The following is a 22,122-nucleotide window of genomic DNA, read 5'->3' on the forward strand; positions in this document are numbered from 1 at the left end:
CAAGTTATGGTCAGAGAATCCGTATAGGTCTGCAGCAACCTCTATTCTTACGTCCTCAGAAGAAAGAATTCAACTCAGGGTCATAGGCAGAAAAAGAGACTGAGGCAAGTTTCAGAGCAGGAGTGGAAGTTTATGTACGCCTGACAGCAGGAACATAAGGCAAGTGATACAGGAGACAGAAATTATTTTAAGCAGATAATGAGGGCAAAAGAGTCCTCGGCAGAAGGGCTTCCAACAAAGAACAGCCCAAGAAATCACTTCTTTTCCAACAAAGAGCAGCCTGGGAGATCGGGCTGCAAACACAGAGAAGGAAGCTGGAAACTTGCACGAGGGGATGCCAGCAGCTGCACAGTTAGAAAGAGGTGCCTGGGGTCAGGAATGTCCACCATGGGGGCTCCACCTCCCCTCTATTTTTAGCACATGCACAGTAAGAAAGAAATAAGTGGCCGGGCGCGGTGGCTCACGTCTGTAATCCCAGCACTTTGGGAGGCCAAGGCAGGCAGATCACAAGGTCAGGAGTTCGAAACCAGCCTGACCAACAAGGTGAAACCCCGTCTCCACTAAAAATACAAAAATTAGCCGTGTGTGGTGGCACCTGCCTGTAATCCCAGCTACTTAGGAGGCTGAAGCAGGAGAATCGCTTGAACCTGGGAGGCGGAGGTTGCAGTGAGCCAAGATCTCACCACTGCACTCCAACCTGGGTGACAGTGAGACTCCTTCTCAAAAAAAAAAAAAGAAAGAAAGAAAAAAGAAAGAAGCAACATGGAGTAGCTACTCACCTGTATAATAAAAGATTGGGGTGGGGGCTGCCAGAGATTCGTGCCCTATGCCAATGGCACACATGGTCCTAACCAGTTTTTCATGCCCTATGTAGATGAGATACCGCCTCCCCACTAGCTCATCTATAAAACCCCCTGCATTTAACCACGGACAGGCAACTCATTTTTTCGGGACCCCTATTTGGGGCAGAGAGCTATTCTCGTTATTTTACCTACTAAAATTCTGCTCTAAATCCCACCCTTTGTGTGTTTCCGCATCCTTTACCTCCAAGGCCGTGAGACCGAGAACCTTGGGTGTCACCCCAGACAAGGCCGCTTCACAAGTACACCTGGAAGAGAGCCAGGTGGACACCTTGGAGGTCAAGTGCCCCGTTTAATCTTGAACCTAGGATTTTATATGCTGGCCTACTTCTGGCATCTTGTGCCCGTTTCCCTCATTCTTCCCTTAGGGTGAACCTCCCACGTGCATAGTGCCCTCTTTGTGATTGGGAGGTGAGCATGTGCAGTGTGTTTAAGAAGTTGTATGCGTGCTCACCTAAGGCTTTCTTCCCTTCTCCAGTGGAATGCCCCGGAAGGTCATACTCTCCCATTTTGTCTCTTAATGCGCATGCTCAAGCCCACTGGCCCAGTTCCTGAGATCTTATTGGAAGCTGCCGACTACCAATTTCAAGTGTATTCATCTGTTGGGAAACTGCCTCTCCCTGTTGCGGCCATGATCAATGATCATTTTAGAGCGGCAGTGTGACAACTGCCAAACCATCCCCTGATCATCACCTGACATTTCTGGTGGGCTGGGAGGGGAGCCCTTCTCTGCCCCACTCATGCCTGACTACCTACCCACTGTAACAAAGTCAGTATCTTGTCTTCCCAGTGATTCTTTATTTTGGTAATATAGAATCAACTTGTGGAGAAGGCAGCATGATGTAGTGAACAAAGCTTCAACAGGCCAGGATTTAAATCCCAGAGCCACCATTTATTGGCCATGTACCATTAGATATGTGTTACAGGCCTCTCCTGGTCCTCATTTTTTTCATCTGCAAAATGGGAAGTGATGGCAAGGATCAAATAAGACGACAACTATAAGAAGCAAGCCCAAAGCTAGGCACACATTAAATGTGTTTCCCTTCCCTTCTTAAGTCAGAATTTGGACTCTGAACATAAAATGTAACTCCCCACCAAGAGCTGACTCTGACTATGGGCACTGTTTCTATGAAGGAAGCTCTTGGTGGCCCTTTGTTGTAACTGTTGATTGCACACATCTGGAAACCATGACAACCGTTGTGCTTTGAGTTCAGCTTGGCCCAAATGTGGCTCTATATAAGGCAGCTTCTATACTTCAGTTTTTCCCAACACATCATAGCTTGGCTTGAGTTTGGGCAGAGGGGTGGGTGCCAAAGGAAATGTACAATGTCTGGGAAAAATTTGTATTCAACTAACAATTACCCAGATCTGTACGGCCCCACTGGGGCACTGTTCCTGGAGCTTTCGTGTCCATTCTCCCACTGAAAATGCAGTAGGAAGCTTTATGATGATGCCTACTTTGCAGGTGTTTCGATGGCTCTGGGTGGTTTAAGTGACTTTCCAAGGTCACAGAGATAATAAGGCAAGGACTTGGGATAAGATCCCAGGCTTCTGTCATGGAAGAAAGCAGGTCACAAGGATTTGCGGTGTTGGAAGAACAGCGGCTGTGGCGTCTGCCTGCCAAAGTGTGCCTTGAGTTGATGCTGTCTACAACAAGCAGTGGAAGGCAAGAGGGGGGAGGTCCTATGTCAGTTTCCTTGGCCTTTAGAAGAAACCCTGTGTCCAGGCTCTCTGTCAACTAAGTCACATATCGAGCTGGGGCAGGTAGTGATATATGGCTAATTAAATGTGCCACGTAAAAAATACTTGACCACGAATTTTAAAAAACAGTTTGTAAAACACTCCTGGCATCATTTAATCTTTTGGGGTTTTCACTTGTATTTGGAAGGTATTTTAGGACCAACATTAATTGTCATGCATTCATTCAACGAATATTTATTCACCTACTTACTATGTATCAAGCACTGTTTTGTTTTGTTGCTGTTTTGGGACAGAATCTCACTCTGTTGCCTAGGCTGGAGTTGAGTGGCACGATATCTGCTAACTGCAACCTCCGCCTCCTGGGTTCAAGCGATTCCCATGCCTCATACTCCCAAGTAGCTGGGATTACAGTTGTGTGCCACAACTTTCGGCTAATTTTTGTATTTTTTTGTAGAGACGGGGTTTCACCATGTTGGTCAGGCTGGTCTTGAACTCCTGACCTCAGGTGATCCGCCTGCCTTGGCCTCCCAAATTACTGGGATTACAGGTGTGACCCACTGCGCCCGGCCATTAAAACTTTTTAACACAAACTCTTCAAAATGCCATCTTTTGTAACCTTCATAGGTTACAAAACGTATTAATAGATTGAGATTTGCTGGGGGAAAGAATGCTAAAAAAATAAGTCAGCTTTCTTTTCTGTAACCATTTAAAGAAATACAAAGTAATTCTACAGGCAATTCCTTGGTGGGCTTATTTGGTAATTTTTTTCTTTCTTTTCCATTTTTCTCTTGCTCTTTGGTTTGTAGGAGAACCCCTTTATTCCCAGGAGGCAGTTTTGAGTCCCAACATGTCCTGCATCGTCTCCTGTGCCCACTGCCAAAGGAAGGCTACCAGAGCGTGGGTTACAGCACAGCTCTGATTGGATGATAAGCAAGGAGAGTAATATGCTGCTAGAAGGTTAGAGAAAAAAAAAAAAAACAACTAGAATACCAGAATGTAGTATTTCAAATTTCCTCCCTCCAAATCAAAAGCCTTGTGAATGAAATTATGACCATTATTCAAGTGTAATTATACTGAGTATGTAAAATGGAAACACTGAAAGTAAATCATACATTTGGATATTACATTTCATATTTGAGAACATTCCAGAAACATTTTATTATTGTTGAGTGTAATGTCAGGAGACAAACTTCTCCAAATTTTATACATAAATTTTTCCATTTTCTCTGCTTCCCATTTATGTCAAGTTGAACACATGGTATGACTTTTAATATTCTCTCTTCCTTCTTCTTCCCCACATTGAATGTTAAGTGATCACACTCAATCTCGATTATCCTAAATTTACCCTTAGGATCTATCGCCCCATTTTGTGTTGCAGCCAGAAGAAGAGGGTTTTTAAATTAGTATCAAAAGGAGAGGCCAGGCTTGGTGGCTCATGCCTATAATTCCAGCACTTTGGAAGTCTGGGGCAGGAAGATCCCTTGAGCCCAGGAGTTTCAGACCAGCCTGGGCAACATGGTGAGATTTTGTCTCTACAAAAAAAAAGATTTTTTAAATTTAGCAGGGTATGGTGGCATGCCCTGTAGTCTCAGCTACTATGGAGGCTGAGGTGGGAGGATCACTTCATCCTGGAAGGTGGAGGCTACAGTAAGCTGAGTGGCACCAGTGCACTCCTGTCAAGAGAGAGAGAGAGAGACAGAGGCTCTAAATAAACCTATAAAACTATAAAACTGGGGTCTTATGGATGCTAGCAAATATCTTGGAAAGAACTGCCAGCGCCAATCAATTATGGAAGACCACTGTGGCTACAGGCTGTTCTCCAGCTCAGGTGTCAACTGGTGGAAACCGGGTAATACCGAGGGAATTGCGGATTGTCCCGTACACAGGATCTCGCAGATGTGGGGGCGTAGGAGGAGGCTCCTCAGGCCGGCTCCAACTCCCAACGGACTTGGGGGTTGGCGGTGAACGACGGGTGGCCCCGCGCCGCGCCAGCTGGGGGCGCCCGAGCGCGAGCGCGGGGCGGCGCCGTTGGGATCACAGCCGAGGCGGGAGAATGGCTTCCAGCTTCAAGAAGCCCAGCGCCGCCCCCACCAGCCAAAAGAGAAAGGTGGCGCCTAAGCCCGAGCTCACTGAAAATCAGAAGCAAGAAGTTCGGGAAGCGTTTGACCTCTTTGACGCGGACGGAAGTGGGACCATCGACGTGAAGGAGCTGAAGGTGGCCATGAGAGCTCTGGGCTTCGAACCCAGGAAGGAAGAGATGAGGAAGATGATCTCCGAGGTGGACAAGGAAGGCACGGGGAAGATCAGCTTCAATGACTTCCTGGCCGTGATGACTCAGAAGATGTCCGAGAAGGACACCAAAGAAGAAATCCTGAAGGCCTTCAGGCTCTTTGATGACGATGAGACCGGGAAGATCTCGTTCAAAAACCTGAAGCGCGTGGCCAACGAGCTGGGGGAAAACCTCACGGATGAGGAGCTGCAGGAGATGATCGACGAAGCTGATCGGGACGGGGACGGCGAAGTGAATGAGGAGGAGTTCCTTCGGATCATGAAGAAGACCAACCTTTACTGAAGTCGGTTCAGAAGCTAAACTGACTCTCTGGGTTCCCCGCTTCCATTTTGTGAAACCTTAGAGGACAGCGGCTGCCTGTCCCTTCTTCACCCCCTCACCCCCATAATTTGTCTAGATCTATTTCCATATCTCTAGTTCAATTATAGAATTTGAAAGATGCTTGTAATGTGAGTTTTGGTTTTTAATTCTCAAGAGCCAACCTGGAGTACATAAGGTTAAACAAAGGGCCCTGAAGTTTCAGTGCACCCTCCATTTGCCCTGTGCTGAACTTGGAGAGACATCCGTTGAGCTGGAGGCAGGACAGCTTCTGGGACACACAAAAATGTGGTTCCCTTTGTCACTTCTTTGGTGGTCTTAAATTATCTTGCTTCATATATCATTCCTTAAATTCCAGTCATTGCTCCAGCATAATGAGATGGAATCTGCCAGTAGATTTGCCTAGCCTGTCCACTTAGCTGAATACCAGTTTGAAGGAAAACAGAGAGGCCACTTACAAACTTACTGAGCTCAGGACAGATAATCTTATAAAGAATAGGCTTGCTTGGGTGGTAGTATGTTGTGCAATTTAGACTATTCACTGGCTTCATACGTGCAAATGATTCTTCGTTTGTGTGTAAATTGTCCACCGATTCTTCGTTTGTGTGTAAATTGTCCACCGTGTGTTTATCTAGGGCTAGTATGTATACCTGGGCTACAGAATAAAAATAAAATCTAATACTGGCCCAAGCAAAGTATAATTTGCTTAAGAGGTTATGCTAACAAATGATTTTGAGTAAATATTGACAAATGTAGGATCTTAGTTTAGGAAATTGTAGGGAATACCTTAATATAACATTTTAAGCTACTTACAGTCCTTGGAAAATCAACAAATATCTTAGTTACCAGACTATTATAACCTTAGTCATCTTATTACTGCTTGATTATAAGACATTTTCTCCCCGCCAGTCCTTAGAACATCTTGGTTCTTGGTACTTTTAGCCCCTCTGACATATAGTTGATGTTAGAGTGTCTGGCATTTAAGTAGTGCTCTATTTTACAAATCCCAGTAAACTGTTCCACTGTGGCTTGTTTATGTGTTAATACTGCTTGTTTTCTGTTATAAATTCTTTCTTGCTTTGGAGTAAGGTATCTATCATTTTGAATATGTACAAATCTGAAGTTAAAGAAAAATTTTAAAACGTAATTGTGGGAAAATAAATAGATCTGCTGAGATGGAGGCTTTGACTAGTGTTTTAATAATAGGCAACAAAACAAAGAGGCAGGATATTTTGGTCACAACTAAACCTAAATTAAATCCTCATACAAAGCCCCATTAAGATAAATGCTCAAATTCTGGGAACATTTCACTTGCTTTGCCAGCAATTTTACCCTTCAGAGGGTGTGGATCTAATCAGGGGAACAAACTACCCTGGACTTAATTCTCATTAACAGGGACTAATTTGTCAAAGCGGCAGTACTAGCTGAAGCGATGGGTATGGAAGCATTCACTGTGAGGATTTTGCTGAGGTGCCTGGCACAGGGCAGGGGAACTCACCTAGGCTGCAAGATGCTAATGGTTCAGGTTCAAAGTCTTAGTGTGGACTCAGGTGCAGTCAGGATGGGAACAGGTGCAACTTGGACCAACATCAGTATGAAGGGCCTGATCTGAGGGCGGGGGGAGGAGAGGGTATTCTGGGAAGCATGAGTTCCTGGTATCCTGTTGACCAGAGTCTTGGCCCAAGGATCAATGTATGAATTAAAGTAGAAATACCAGAAACAAAGAAAGTTGGCAGAAACTAGGAGAAGCAGAGTCTTAGCCAACTGGACTGGGCTCAGTCTTGGCTACTGGCCCAGCAGATGATAGAAGAGAAAACCAGGAACCCAGGCTGAAGCCCAGCGGTCGGGCTGGCCACACACTATGCATGGCCTTACAGGGGTGGCCTGAGGGCATGGTCCATTCCAAACAAGGAAAGGAGGCTCCAGAATATTTCTGAATCCCACTCACTGCCAGGGAAGACCCTCTCAATTCCCTGAATAGTGCATTCTCCTGCCCCTCAATAGGCTCATACTCTAGAGAATATGGGGACAAGGGGAGGAGGGTCTACTGGAACAAGCTTAAACTGGCATTTAAATTTTAAGATAAGTTAATCATACACTGGCTGGGCCAGCCATGTCTCTTAGTCTTTACTTTAAAAGTAGAACACAAAAAAATTCAATGGAAATCTGCAGACAACTATTTGCAGATGAGGAAACACGGCTATAAAGATTGGGAAGAACTGGCCAGGTGCAGTGGCTCACGCCTGTAATCCCAGCACTGTGGGAGGTCAAGGCAGGTGGATCACTTGAGATCAGGAGTTGGAGACCAGCCCGGGCAATATCGTAAAGCCCTGTCTCCACTCAAATTACAAAAATTAGCAGGGCGTGGTGGTGCCCTCCTGTAATCCCAGCTACGCGGGAGGCTGAGGCAGGACAATGGCTTGAACCTGGTGATCAGAGGTTGCAGTGAGCCAAAATCATGCCACTGTGCTCCAGCCTGGTTGACAGAGCAAGACTCTTTCAAAAAAATAAAAAAATAAAAGACAGAGAGAGAGAGAGATTGGCTGGTCCCAAGGCATTCCAAATTGGGACGAGGAATTTGGGCCTTTAAAACTTCTCATTGACTGTCAGTCACTGGGCATGAGCAGTCTCCAGGAAGGGGGGATGACCTTGAGCAAGGTGGACACCTTCAGTCAAGGGCAATCACTGGTTAGTTCCACTGTTTTTTTTTTTTTTTTTTTTGAGACAGAGTCTCACTGTCTCAGGCTGGAGTGTAGTGGAACGATCTCGAATCACTGCAACCTCCGCCTCCCAGGTTCAAGCAATTCTCCTGCCTCAGCCTCCTGAGTAGCTGGGACTACAGGCACCTGCCACCATGCCCAGCTAATTTTTGTATTTTTAGTAGAGACGAGGTTTTACCACATTGGCCAGAATGGTCTCAAACCTTCTTAAATTTTGAAGGATAATTTCACGGGAAGAATTCTAGGTTAGTGTATTTTCCTTTTAATACTTTAAATATTTCACTCCACTTTCTACTTGCTTATGTGGTTTCTGAAGAGAATGATGTAATTCTTATTCTTGTTTCTGTGCAGATAAGGTGGTTTCATACCTCTGGTTTCTTTCAAGAATTTCTCTTTGTCTTTGATTTCCTACTGTTTGAATATGATATAATTATGTGTAGATTTGGGGCTATTTATCCTGTCTGATGTAGTCTGAGCTTCCTAGGTCTGTGGTATGGTGTCTTGTCATTGATTTGGGAAAATTCTAGTCATTATTACTTCAAATATTTCTTCTGTTCCTTTGTGTTTTTTTAACTTGCACCAACTTTTTAATTGATACATGATATTTTACATATTTTGGGGGTACATGTGATACTTCATTACCTGCACAGAATGTGTAACGATCAAGTCAAGGTATTTGGGCTATTACCTTGAGTATGTGTCATTTGTATGTGTTGGGAGCTTTTCAAGTCCTCTGTTATAATAATTTTGAATTATACAATGCCTTGTTGTTAACTAGTCACCCTGCTCTGCTCTCAAACACTAGGATATATTGCTTCTATCTAACTGGGTGTTTGTACCCATTAACCAACCTCTCTTCATCCCCTCTACCCACACACCTTTCCCAGCCTTGGGTATCTATCATTCTACTCTCTACCTCCATGAGATCAGCATTTTTAACTCCCACACGAGTGAGAACATGTGGTATTTGTTTTGCTCTGTCTGGATTATTTCATTTAAGATGACCTTTTGTTCCATCCAGGTCACTGCAAATAACAAGATTTCATTGTTTTTTCTTTTTATGGCCAAATAGTGTTCCACTGTTTATATAGACCACATTTTCTTTATCCACGTGTGCACTGATGAACACTGAGGTTGAGCCATATCTTGGCTATTGTGAATAGTGCTGCAATAAACATGGGGGTGCAGGTATCCCTTTAATATACTGATTTCTTTTCCTTTGGATAAATACCCAGTAGTAGGATTGCTGGATCATGTGGTAGATGTATTTTTAGTTTTTTAAGAAACCTCCATACTCTTCCATCATGGCTGTATTAATTTACATTCCCATCAACAGTATATGAGTTCCCCTTTTTTTCTGCATCCTCACCAGCATCTATTATTTTTGTCTTTTTAACAATGGCCTTTCTAACAGGGGTAAGATGATATCTCATTGTGGTTTTGATTTGCATTTCCCTGATGATTAGTGATGTCAAGAATTTTTCCATATGCCCATTGGCCATTTGTATGTCTTCTTTTGATGAAGTCTGCTTGTGTCCTTTGCCCACTGTTTGTGCTCCTTTCTTTTTTCCTTCTCCCTCTGGTATTCCCCTCACACATATGTCAGACCTTTTGTAATTGTCCCACAAGTCTTGCATTTTCTGTTCTTTTTCATTCTTTCTTTTTTTTGTGTTTCAGTTTTGGAAGTTTTCTATTGATATTCAAGCTCACTGATTCTTCCTCTGACTCTGTTCAGTCTATTAATAAGCCCTGCAAAGGCTTTCTCCCTCCCCTCCCCTCCCCTCCCCTCCCCTCCCCTCCCCTCCTCTCCTCTCCTCTCCTCTCCTTTGTTTCGAAACCAGTTCTCACTATGCTGCTCAGGCTAGCCTACAACCCCTGGGCTCAAGTGATCCTCTCAGCTCAGCCTTCCATGTAGGTAGCACAAATGCACCATTCTATCATACCCAGCAATTCTTCATTTCTGTTACAGTGGTTTTTATTTCTAGCATTTTCTTTTGATTCTTTCCTAGAGTTTCCATCTCTCTGCTTACATACACATTTGTTCTCTCATATTGTCCACTTTTTCCATTAGAGCCTTCAGCATATTAATTATAGTTATTTTCAATTCTAACCTGATAATTCCAAAATCTCGGTCATATCTGAGTCTGTTTCTATGCTTGGTTCGTCTCCTCAGACTCTATTTTTTCCTTTTAGGATGTCCCTTATCTTTTTTTGTTGAAAGCCAGACATGATGTATCAGATAAAAGTAATTGAGGTAAACAGGCCTTTAATATGAGGTTTTATGTTTATCTGGCTTGGAGTTAGGCTGTGTTTACTGTTTAACATAGCTTTGGTGTCAGAGGCTAAAATTTCCTCTGGTGCCCTTGTTTTTGTCTCTCCTGTTATGTTTGGGTTTCTGTAGAGTCTCCGTGAATATGGTGTGAGGCTTGAGGTTCTTTACCTGTAACCCCTCTTATTATACAGGAGTCCTGCTGATGTGGTGGTAAGGTGGGAGGATGGGAGTAAGTATTCAGCAGTCCTATGATCAGGTCTCAGTCTTTTAATAAGCCTGAGTATTCCCCTTTCCCTTTCCCCATGTTAGAGTGGCCTGCAGTTGGGGGTATCCATTATCCCAGGTTGGTAGGCTTTGGTAAAGCCACAGTCTATCAAGCTGTGGTAAAATAGTTTCCCTGCGATCTGGCTTTGTTAAGGAGAACAGAGGGCTCTGGGGGTATTTAAAAATTGCTACTTTTCCTCTCTCCCTGTTGGAAGCACAAGGAAATTTCTCTTGATCTTCACCCTGAGAGTCTGGTGGGGTTCCTGCAGGTAAAACTCAGGCAAGTATGAGGGCCTGCACACAAAGTGTCCGCTGGAGTTTGTTCCATAGCCTCAGTTCTCTAATGAATCTAAGAAGAGTTGTTGATTTTCAATTTGTCCAACTTAATTCTTGTTTTGAAGACAGAAGTGATGACTTCCAAGCTCTTTATATGTTGAACCCAAACCTATATTGTTTTCAATTTAGCAATTGCATATAGCAACTGTACACTGCATTTATAGAAATATAATTGATGTTTGCCTGTGTATCTTTTTTCCTATTATGTTACTGAATTCACTTCTTAGTTCTAGGAGTTTTTTAAATACATCCCTTAGAATATTCTATATACATAATCATGTCATCTGCACATAAGGACAGTTTTGTTTCTTTTTCTAGTCTGTATTTCTTATTCACTTTTCTTGCCTTATTGCACAGGCTAGAACTTCCAGCACTGCATTAAAATAAGAGTGGTAAAAGTGAACATTCTTTCTTTGTTGCTGATCTTGGGGGGAAAGTATTCAGTCTTTCACCACTGAGCATAATGTTAGCTGTAGGTGTTTTAAATCTTTATCCAGTTGAGGAAGTTACCCTTTATTCCAATTTTTCTGAGAGTTTATATCATAAATTTTGTCAAATTTTTTTACATGGATCGATATGATTATGTGATTTTCTTCTTTAGTTACTGTAGTGGGTTACATGGATTGATTTCTATTATTGAACCAGCCTGCGTTCCTGGAATAAACCCCGTTTGGTCATGATGTGTAATTCTTTTTTTTTTATATTGCTGAATTCTATTTGCTGATATTTTGTTAAGGATGTTTGCATCTATGTTCATGAGGGATCTGGGCTGGTAGGTTTTATTTCCCCCTGCAATGTCTTTGTCTGGTTTTGATATTAAAGTAATTTTTTTTTTTTTTTTTTTTTTGAGATGGAGTCTCACTCTGTCGCCCTGGCTGGAGGGCAGTGGTGCGCTCTTGGCTCACTGCAACCTTCACCTCCTGGGTTCAAGCGATTCTCCAGCCTCAGGCTCCCCAGTAGCTGGGATTACAGGTGTGCACCACTACACCTGGCTAATTTGGTATTAAGGTAATATTAGCATCATAAAATGAACCGAGAAGTATGCCCTCTTCTATTTATTTATTTATTTATTTATTTATTTTTTCTGAGACAGTCTTCTTATTGCCCAGGCTGGAGTACAGTGGTACAATCATGGCTCACTGCAGCCTCAAACTGCTGGGCTCAAGTGATCCTCCTGCCTCAGCCTTCCCAGTACAGGGGCAAGCTACCACATCTGGCCAATTTTTAAATTTTTCCTTTGTAGACAGGGGTCTCACTGTGTTGCCCAGAGGACCTCAAGCAATTCACCTACCTCGGCCCCTCTTCTTGTATTTTATGGAAGAATTATTGGAGTTAATTCTTCTTTAAAGTTTCGTTAGAATTCTTCAGTGAAGCTGTATGGACTTGAAGATTTTTTTTTTTTTCTTTTTTTCTTTTTATCTTTTTTTCTTTTTTTTTGAGATAGAGTTTCCCTCTTGTCCCCCAGGCTGGAGTGCAGTGGTGTGACCTCTGCTCACTACAACCTCTGCCTCCTGCGTTCAAGTGATTCCCCTGCCTCACTCAGCCTCTGGAGGAGTTGGGATTACAGGCACCTGCCACTATGCCCGGCTAATTTTTTGTGTTTTTAGTAGAGATAGGGTTTCACCATGTTGGCCAGGCTGGTCTCGAACTTCTGACCTCAGGTGATCCACCCACCTTGGCCTCCCAAAGTGCTGGGATTACAGGCGTGAGCCACCGCACCTGGCTGAAGATTTCTTTTTGGGGAGTTTTAAATTATACAATCAGTTTGCTTAATAGGTATAAGCTAATCAAGTTATCTATTTTGTACTGGGTGAGTTGCAATAGTTTGTGGTTTATGGGTTTATATGGTCCATTTCATCTGAGGTATAAAATTTATTTGTGTAGTTTTGTTGCTAGTATTCCCTTGTTATTTTTTTATGTTCACATGGTATATGGTGATGGTCCTGGTTTAATTCCTAATATTAGTAACTGTCTCACTCTCTTCTCTCTCTGGTAAGTCTTTCTAGAGGTTTGTCAATTTTGTTGACTTTTTTCCCCTCAAAGAATCAGCTCTTTGTTTCATGGATTTTCTGCTTTTCTGTTTTCAACTTCATTGATTTCTGCTGTTTATTATTTCTCTCCTTCTGTTGGTTGTGGGTTTGTTTTGCTTTTCTTTTTCTATATATTCAACGTGAAATCTTACATTATTCATTTTGGACTTTTCTTCTTTTTTGATGTATGCATTTAATATTCTAAATTTACTTGTTAGTGCTGCATATTGTTTTAACTATGTCTGACAAATATTGTTTTTAAATCTTTACTCAGTTCAATGTATTTTTAAAATTTCCTTCTATGCCTCTTCTTTGACTTGTTATTTAGAATTGTGTTGTTTAGTTTCCAAGTATTTACATTTTCCTGTTATCTTTCTGCATTGATTCTGTCGTAGTCAGAGTGCATGCCCTGTACAGTTTCAGTTCTTTCCAATTTATTGAGCTTTGTTTAATGGATCTGGATACAGTTTATCTTGGCATATATATATATACACACACACACACACATACACACACACACACACATATATATATGTGGCACTTGAAAAGAAAGTGTATCTGCTGTTTGGTGGAATGTTTGGAGTGTTCTGTAAGTGATGATTAGATACTGTTGGTTGATGGTGTTGTTGAGTTTTCCGATAACCCTACTGAGTTAAGTCTATTTAGTCTGTCAGTTATTCAGAGAGAGAGGTGTTGAACTCTGCAATTTGAATTGTGGATTTGTCAATTTCTCCTTTCAGTTGTGTTAGTTTTGTCTTCACATATTTTACAATTCTGTTGTTTGGTGCATACACATTTAGGATTACTATAACTTCTTGGTGGATTGACCCTTTTACATTATATAATGTCTTTTTCTGTCCCTGGTCATTGTAGTTGCTCTGAAGTCTATGTTTTCTCAATATAAATAGGCAATTCTGCTTTCTTTTGATTAATGTTTACATGATACATCTTTTTGTATTCTTTTACTTTCAACTTACTTGTTATATTTGAAGTGAGTTTCTTGTAGACAGCATATAGTAGGTCATGTGTATACATATATACACACACATATATATATAATTTTGTTTTTTTTTTTGAGATGGAGTTTCACTCTGTCACCCAGGCTGGAGTGCAGTGGTGCGATCTTGGCTCACTACCACCTCTGTCTCCTGGGTTCAAGCGATTCTTGTGCCGCAGCCTCCCCAGTAGCTGGGATTACAGGCACACGCCACCATGCCCAGCTAATTTTTGTATTTTTAGTAGAAACGGGGTTTAACCATGATGGCCAGGCTGGTCTTGAACTCCTGATCTCAAGTGATCCGCCCACCTCGGCCTCCCAAAGTGCTGGTATTACAGGTGTGAGCCACTGTGCCCAGCTTAATATTTTTAATCCACTCAATCTTTGTCTTCTACTGGTGTAGAAGCATATACTGTAAATGTTGATATGTAAGAGCTTGAATCTGTTATGCTTTTGCTTTCTCTATGTTATCTCAATTTTTAATTTCTCTTTCTTTTTTTCTGCTTTATATTGGCTAATGAACACTGTGAGTCTTTCCATTTTGATTTACTTATAGTATTTTTTAGTGTGTCTCTTTGCGTAGCTTTTTTAGGGGTTACTTTAAGTATTTCATTATTTATTCATAACTTATCACAGTATATTGGTATCATTATTTTACCAGTTCAAGTAAAGTATAGAAATGTTCCTCTCCTTACATTCCTTTACCTCATTTATAATATAGTTGTCTTAGGTATTTCTTGTACATACATTTTAAACCAGATGAGTGTTATTTTTGCTTTAGCTATCAAATAATTCCAAAAACTCAAGAAGAAAAGGAAAGCTCTTACTGTATTGACCCAAATTTTGATTTACCATGTTGTTTCTTCCCTCTTTATGCCCCATAGGTCCTTCTTTTATCGTTTTCTTTTTATTTAGAGAACTTCCTAGCCGTTCTATTGGAGTAGATCTCCTAGTGACAGATTCTCTTAGCTTTCTTTCCTCTGTGAATGTCTTTTTTTTTTTTTGAGATGGAGTCTCGCTCTATCGCCCAGGCTGGAGTGCAGTGGCTGGATCTCGGCTCACTGCAAGCTCCGCCTCCCGGGTTTATGCCATTCTCCTGCCTCAGCCTCCTGAGTAGCTGGGACTACAGGTGTCCGCCACCTCGCCTGGCTAATTGTTTTGTATTTTTTAGTAGAGACGGGGTTTCACCGTGTTAGCCAGGATGGTCTCGATCTCCTGACCTCGTGATCCGCCCGTCTTGGCCTCCCAAAGTGCTAGGATTACAGGCTTGAGCCACCACGCCCGGCCATGTGAATGTCTTTATTCTCCTCTTTGTTCCTGGAGGACATTTTCACTGGATATAGGATTCTTGGCTACTGGTTCTTTTCTCTTGGCACCTTTGTAAGTGTGCAGTCTGCTGTCAAAATAAAACTTAAAATAAAATAAAAATGAATGTGCTCCTTGGCTACATTCATGAAAGTGTAATTCACTGAATAAGGAGGGACACCCATGTCTATAATCTGGAGGCCCATGCTCACCTCTGGATAGAGAAATTGGGGAAATCAAAGTCTGTTGAGACCAGCAAGATAAATAGGGTGAAAGGATACAAAACCGTGTCCAAAGAGAAATGGTTTAAAGGAACTAAGGCTGTTTCTCCTGAAAAGAAAATAGTTGGAGACATCTGACCTCCAAAGAAACAGGACTTTTTCTTTGGGGCTCCAAGGGGTTTCTATGAGAGAATGATAAGGGAGAGATACTTCAGCTTAGTCTCAGGAAGACTTTTCAACAACCAAACCTGCCCAAAGATGGACTGCCCTGCCTAAGGATTGTGTTCTGACATTAAGGGTATGGAGGTATGGGTTAGATGAATATTTTACCAAAATGCAAGAGATATTTCAGGCTATTGACATTGTAATGTCATACCAGGCAACTCCACTTTAATATGAGTCTCTATGATGTAAAATGAAATGGGATGTGTTTTGACAGAGAGTTGCAGATTTCATTTTGATGTTAGCAACCACACTAAATTACTTTTCCTACATAAGAACATGTTATTACTCTAGTTGATGATGGCTACTTATAGGAAATGTGTCTGCTTTGTTAGGAATCTTGCCTAATATATCTATAATTAAAGATGGTATTATAAAGTGACATATATGATTTTAACATTAGCACTTAAAATAGCACTTATTCTGTACCACGCACTGTCTAGGAGCTTCTACATATTCCGTTATTATCTTTATTTTACAAGACAGAGAACTAAGGCATGGAGAGATTGAGTAATTTGTGCGATGTTACATACCTAGTAAGTGGTAAAGGAAATATTGGAACCCATTCTGGCTCCATAATCCAGGCTCAAAGCCAATATACTATCCACCACCCTAACTCTTCATTTAGTTTAACCAACTTGTCAGGAATGATTCAAAAATTATTTTACCCTTATTTATCTGTAAATTAAGGGGATAATTGCCCAGTCCAATAAATGTGTCCCCTTCAAAGGTCACATACATAACCAATGGTGCTACTGGGCTCAGAACATTTTTGGAACTACGATTTTGGTGACAACCAAAAAAAGCCTCCAGTACATTCCTCTGAACGTTCTCCAGAGGCAAATCGTCCTCCATGGAGACTGGGCTTCATTTTTTGAATTAGCCTGAAGTTGTTTGTAGTCAAATCTGATGAAAAGAGCGGCTGGGGAAGCTGGCTGTTTTCATTTGTGGTTTAAAACAGTAAATGCCACCTAAATGAGGAGGCTACTTTCTTTGAATGGTTTGTAAACTGGCTTTGAAGGTACTTCTAAAAAAAAAAAGCACAAGAAAAATGGTGACTGGCAACAGCATCACTGGAATAAGTCTCTAATCATCAAGGCAACCCACACTCATTTGGATGTGTGCATCTGGTATGTTATTATTTTTAAAGTTATGTGCCACAAAGATTCATGCTTTGCTATATAAAAGAACTGTTGTTACATTTATATAGACATAAAAAGGGGAAAAGAGAAGGTACCAAATGGAAGATTCTTAGGCATTAAGTGCTCAGACAGCATAGATCTTCATTAGGTGACATCAGGGAGAAAAGACACAGACTTTGCCATCTCAGGTAGAAGTAACAAAGTCATCAGCCTCCTAGGAAGACAGACCTGGGTTTGAACCTCTGCACAGTCATTTCCTAGCTGGTCTGGGGTAAAATTACTTCCTCAAGCCTGTGTCTTTATCTGTAAAATAAGGGGAATCATATTACCTTGTCAGGATGTTTTCAGAATTAAAAATAATTTAGCCAGGCACGGTGGCTCACGCCTGTAATCCCAGCACTTTGGGAGGCCGAGGTGGGTGGATCACGAGGTCAGGAGATCAAGACCATTCTGGCTAACACGGTAAAACCCCGTCTCTACTACAAAATACAAAAAACTAGCCGGGCGAGGTGGCGAGCGCCTGTAATCCCAGCTACTCGGGAGCCTGAGGCAGGAGAATGGCGTGAACTCGGGAGGCGGAGCTTGCAGTGAGCTGAGATCTGGCCACTGCACTCCAGCCTGGGTGACAGAGCGAGACTCCGTCTCAAAAAAAATAAATTAAATTAAATTAAAAATAATAATAATAATTTAAAGAGATCCAACACAAGTAGGTCAACCAAGGGAAGATGTTAAAATTAACAACGGGTAAAACGTACTCCCAAAAGGTAAAGTGGATACATAAATGCATCTTTCTCACATAGAGTACAATAACCTCAGAAAAATATTGCCTAGAGTAAACATGCCTACAGAGCCAACATTCACGATCCAGGAATATGGAGAGGATGTTTGGGATATGGGGGGTGTGAAATTTTACAATTGTATGACCCTTTAACAAGGGTAGACTTGCAAGTTGCACTGGCTTTCCTGCCCTCTGGTTACCTGTTCCAGCATCCAGAATTTGTGAACCTGGGGCCCCCAAGGACAGAATCTGGCATGGGCAGGCCCGCTTGGTGGCTGTCTCAGGGCTGCTGCAGCTGTGTCAGTATCCCCACAAGGAGGCTGACATCCAGCCATGATCCTCGCATTAAGCCCAGCAGTCAGGCAGGGGAGCAACTGCTTATAGGCACCTTTGACTTGGCACATAAGCACCCACTACGTTTTTCCCCTCCTGCTTTATCTGCCCAGAGCGCTGTTCTCTTTCTAATGTGTACAAGGCATTGTACCTATGACTCGTGGTCCTGCCATAGCAATGCTTTTTTTTTTTTTTCCTTGCGTGTTTTCCTTTCTTTTCTTTTTTTTTTTTTTTAACGGGGTTAGGTTGCCAAGTTTGAAAAATCAGGAATTTCACATTAGCATCCGTATTTCTGGCTTCTTTTGAAAAACTGAATGTTCTTTCCACAGTGAGCCCACATTCCTTCCTGACAACCATCGCCGTTCAGCTGGAGCGGAGTGGCCTCTGCTCGCTTCAGGCCCAGACTCGCAGGTCCTCTGCAGGCCCCGTCCACCGGTGTCACCTGCAGGTTCGGGCCGCGGGGTTGGCTTCCACCCTGGAGGTTGCCGACACCTGTGCCCCAGGCTCTGCCTTCCAGCCAGTGGCACAGACGCCTCCAGGGGGCAGCACTCGAGCGCGTCTTATGAATGACAGGTGAGAAGCAACATCCTTCAGGACACAAATTTCTCTCCTCGCCTCTCTTGCCCATTTCTCCAGGGGCCAGAGAAAGCCGCTCCCAAGTCCAAGGCCGGGCTCTGCAGATGCCCGGCCCCTCCCGCGCGGGCAGAACAAAGCCACTCCCTGTTCTTGCCGGGGAAGGTAGAGATACTGTGGGAGGCCGGGCGCGGTGGCTCAAGCCTGTAATCTCAGCACTTTGGGAGGCCCAGACGGGCGGATCACGAGGTCAGGAGATCGAGACCATCCTGGCTAACCCGGTGAAACCCCGTCTCTACTAAAAATACAAAAAACTAGCCGGGCGAGGTGGCAGGCGCCTGTAGTCCCAGCTACTCCGGAGGCTGAGGCAGGAGAATGGCATGAACCCGGGAGGCGGAGCTTGCAGTGAGCTGAGATCCGGCCACTGCACTCCAGCCGGGGCGACAGAGCAAGACTCCGTCTCAAAAAAAAAAAAAAAAGAAAAGAAATACTGTGGGCTCCTTCAGAGGCTGCCAGCAAAACTCAGGCAATCTCCTGGGCTGTTCCAATCCATTTCTTCTCTTTTTCAAAACAGCCAGGAAGAGGAGGAGGTAGAAGCGGGGAGACACACCATCCCTGCAAAACCACTGGCAAAATCTAAGCGGAGCCGGGTGTGGTGGCTCACGCCTGTAATCTCGACACTTTGGTAGGCCAAGGCGGTCCGATCACTTGAGGTCAGGAGTTGGAGGCCAGCCTGGCCTGCATTGTGAAATACAAAAATTACCCGATTGTGGTGGTACACGCTTGTAATCCCAGCTACTCGGGAGGCTGAGACAGGAGAATGGCTTGAACCTGGGAGGCAGAGGTTGCAATGAGCCAAGACTGCACCACTGCACCCTAGCCTGGACAACACAGTGAGATTCTGTCTCAAAATAAATAAATAAACCCAAACAGAAAAAGAATCACTTTGAAAACGATCATATTCAAGGATCAATGCTCAGACAGTTTATGGAATTATCAGCCCAACCTGATAAAATCAGTATTTGAGGAAACCACGGATGAGCCCCCTGATTTCAATCCCCATTCTGCCAGGTCCTGGTTAACTGAGGTTAACCAAGTAAAGAGCTGTAGACACTATTTACTGCTACCTTAAACCGATTACTCTAGCTTAGCCTACTTTCCGTGTACGGATTTTACCAGTGGACGCCATGATGCTTTATCTTGTTTTTCTCTCCCTGGGACTTTTTTCCAGACATTGAAAACAGAAATACGAATAAGGCCACTTTTACCTGTCTGATGCAAGAACAGAATTTTCAGACTCAACATTCATGCAACCCCTCAGTCCCTGACAATGGGGGGTGGGAAAGTTTCTAAAAATATGCGGCAGCACAATTATGGGGAAAAGATGAGATACTGTTACCTAATAAAAATGCCATAAATAGAGAATGATGAACTACCATAGGAAATGAATTCATAGAAGAGGACATGCTGGAATGTGGGACAGTAAAAATCACTTAAACTCTGCATGACCTTGAAGAAAGTCACGATGATCTGTTTTTCCAGGTTCCTCAAATAGCACGGTGAGATGTGGCTGTTTCCCAACTCTTCCGCTCCAGTGCACTGAGTTTAGACCCTTTGTGAGTCTTCCTTCTTTCGACAGCCTCGAGTCTCTCTCTTGAGTCTAAAGGCTGCCTGAGTTCCTCTCTAACATCCTCTAGGCAGTATCAGCTAATGAGACAATGAATTCCATGGAGGCATCTCGCTTGCAGCAGTGGAAACAGAAGTACCTCTCTTGGATAATTTAGAACACTGGTGAGCAGAGGGTCAGATCACCCGGGGGTTGGTGTCACAACCAAAAAAGTGGCTGTGGCACTGAGTTCTTGGATGGTTTTCTACAGCTGGTCCAGATTTTCCATGGGCTCACCTTTAAATTAAAAGAATTTCTGTACTTTCAAGAATTTGAAAACAAAGCCATGTGTGAGAATAGGAGATCCACTCACATGCCCTTGCAAGAAATAGGTTACATTCCTTTTTCTGCACTTATAAAAAGCACCACCTCCTTTTTTTATTAGAAGGCATATATGTAAATGATTCCAAATTAATCTTTAGCATGTGCCCATGTTGTTCTGATTTAGTAAACTTTAAAAATATGTCCATTGTTCTCTGTTAACAGCTTTTGGCAACTTTTTCAGAGATTGAAATATTTGAGCAAATTAGAGAAATGAGTACAATTATTAGCTAGTACCATTCAACAAGCACTAAAGAAACAAATACCTCTACAATACATAAAAGGTATGATTATAGTAGATTTTATAATGCCATATAAGGTTTCTTATTTAACTTCATTCTTAATTCTCAAAATAAAATGAAATTACATAGAAGCAAAGTAATATAGTTACCAGAATAGTATTTTTACATGTCTTTAAGTGTTTTTTGTTGTTGTTGTTGTTTTTAAGGTAATGATGTGATGTTGTGGAAAGAACAGAGACCTGGGTTAGATAGAATGCTGGTTGTCTACCTTAAGAGTTTGTGATAGTGAGCAAATTACTTACCTTCTCTGATCCTTATCTTATTTATCTATGAAATAGGATTGGTAACCCTATTTCATCAGGTTGGAAGGATTAAATGAGGCTCTATGTAAAACTTCTAATATGGTGCCTGGGACAGTAGAAGATGCTTAATAAAGATAGCTTTCATTATTATTATTAACTTTTTTGGGTGATGGTGATTTTAAATATTTAGGTAATTTTTTAAACTTTAGAAATAGTTGATTTTCAAATGATTAAGACTGCTTATTTTAATCATTTATTTTTATCACCAGATTTATTTTTATTACCCAAAATGTCAATGACTGTCATAAAGATAAAAATTAATAATAATTGGCCGGGCGCGGTGGCTTACGCTTGTAATCCCAGCACTTTGGGAGGCCGAGGCGGGCGGATCACGAGGTCAGGAGATCGAGACCATTCTGGCTAACACAGTGAAAACCCATCTCTACTAAAAATACAAAAAATTAGCCAGGCGTGTTGGCAGGCATCTGTAGTCCCAGCTACTCGTAGTCCCAGCTGCTCCTAGTCCCAGCTACTTGGGAGGCTGAGGCAGGAAAATGGTGTGAACCCAGGAGGTGGAGCTTGCAGTGAGCCGAGATTGCGCCACTGCACTCCAGCCTGGGCGACACAGTTAGACTCCGTCTCATGAAAAGAAAAGAAAAAATTAATAATAATTTAAACCCGAAGTATGAACTGAATTATTTCCTTTAATATCACATCATATAGGCTGATGATAGTTTTGGTGACTGGTTTATCTGTTCTTCCTAAAAGCAAACTGTTGTTAGATGGATGATCACTTGCATGTTGTGACTGAACTCAGCAGTTGGATTTTATTTTTTATTTGCTTCAGTAGCATTAGCCTTTCCTACCAAGATTCAAACAATCCATTTGCCTTTTTTCCCCCTATAATCTCTCATACATTATAAATACTGGCTAAATATTTCCTGGACAGACATAAAGAACACATAAATCAGTCTCTGTATGATGTTTCTCACTGTAAAGGAGTTTATCTGGTTTAAGACCAGGACATTTATTGCATATCAGGTTCCTACAGTCCAGCCAAAAGTTTGAGGATAAGGACTTACTGCAAAAAGTCTTCTATTGTTCTCAACCATTTTCTCGCTTAGCATATGCAGAAATTTGAAATGGTCAGTGGTACAATAGTTGTGTCTGCGTATTTCTCTTGCAGAATATTAGAACAAGGGATTGGCAGTTTACAGAGAAGGCTGGCA

General features: G+C 42.3%; 2 protein-coding genes across 2 annotated transcripts in view; both read left to right on the forward strand.

The window, feature by feature from the left end:
- The first annotated feature begins 4,558 nt into the window (after positions 1 to 4,558).
- Positions 4,559 to 6,253, forward strand: CETN1 (centrin 1). The gene has a single exon (XM_023228516.1). The coding sequence runs from the start codon at positions 4,615 to 4,617 to the stop codon at positions 5,131 to 5,133; it is 519 nt and encodes a 172-aa protein (XP_023084284.1). The 5' UTR covers positions 4,559 to 4,614; the 3' UTR covers positions 5,134 to 6,253.
- An 11,982-nt stretch (positions 6,254 to 18,235) lies between these two features.
- The window catches only part of CLUL1 (clusterin like 1), a 58,967-nt gene continuing 55,080 nt past the window's right edge, over positions 18,236 to 22,122 (forward strand). The window contains exon 1 of the mRNA XM_023228435.1: positions 18,236 to 18,362. Within this exon, the coding sequence (XP_023084203.1) occupies positions 18,352 to 18,362 (11 nt within the window). The 5' untranslated portion in view covers positions 18,236 to 18,351. The remainder of the gene's footprint in view (positions 18,363 to 22,122) is intronic.

Source organism: Piliocolobus tephrosceles, chromosome 18 (assembly GCF_002776525.5).
Source record: "Piliocolobus tephrosceles isolate RC106 chromosome 18, ASM277652v3, whole genome shotgun sequence".
Taxonomy (NCBI): Eukaryota; Metazoa; Chordata; class Mammalia; order Primates; family Cercopithecidae; genus Piliocolobus; species Piliocolobus tephrosceles.

What these genes read in the sequence shown, in the direction of transcription:
- CETN1 (XM_023228516.1), top strand. Translation starts at nt 4,615, where the DNA reads ATGGCTTCCAGCTTCAAGAAGCCCAGCGCCGCCCCCACCAGCCAAAAG.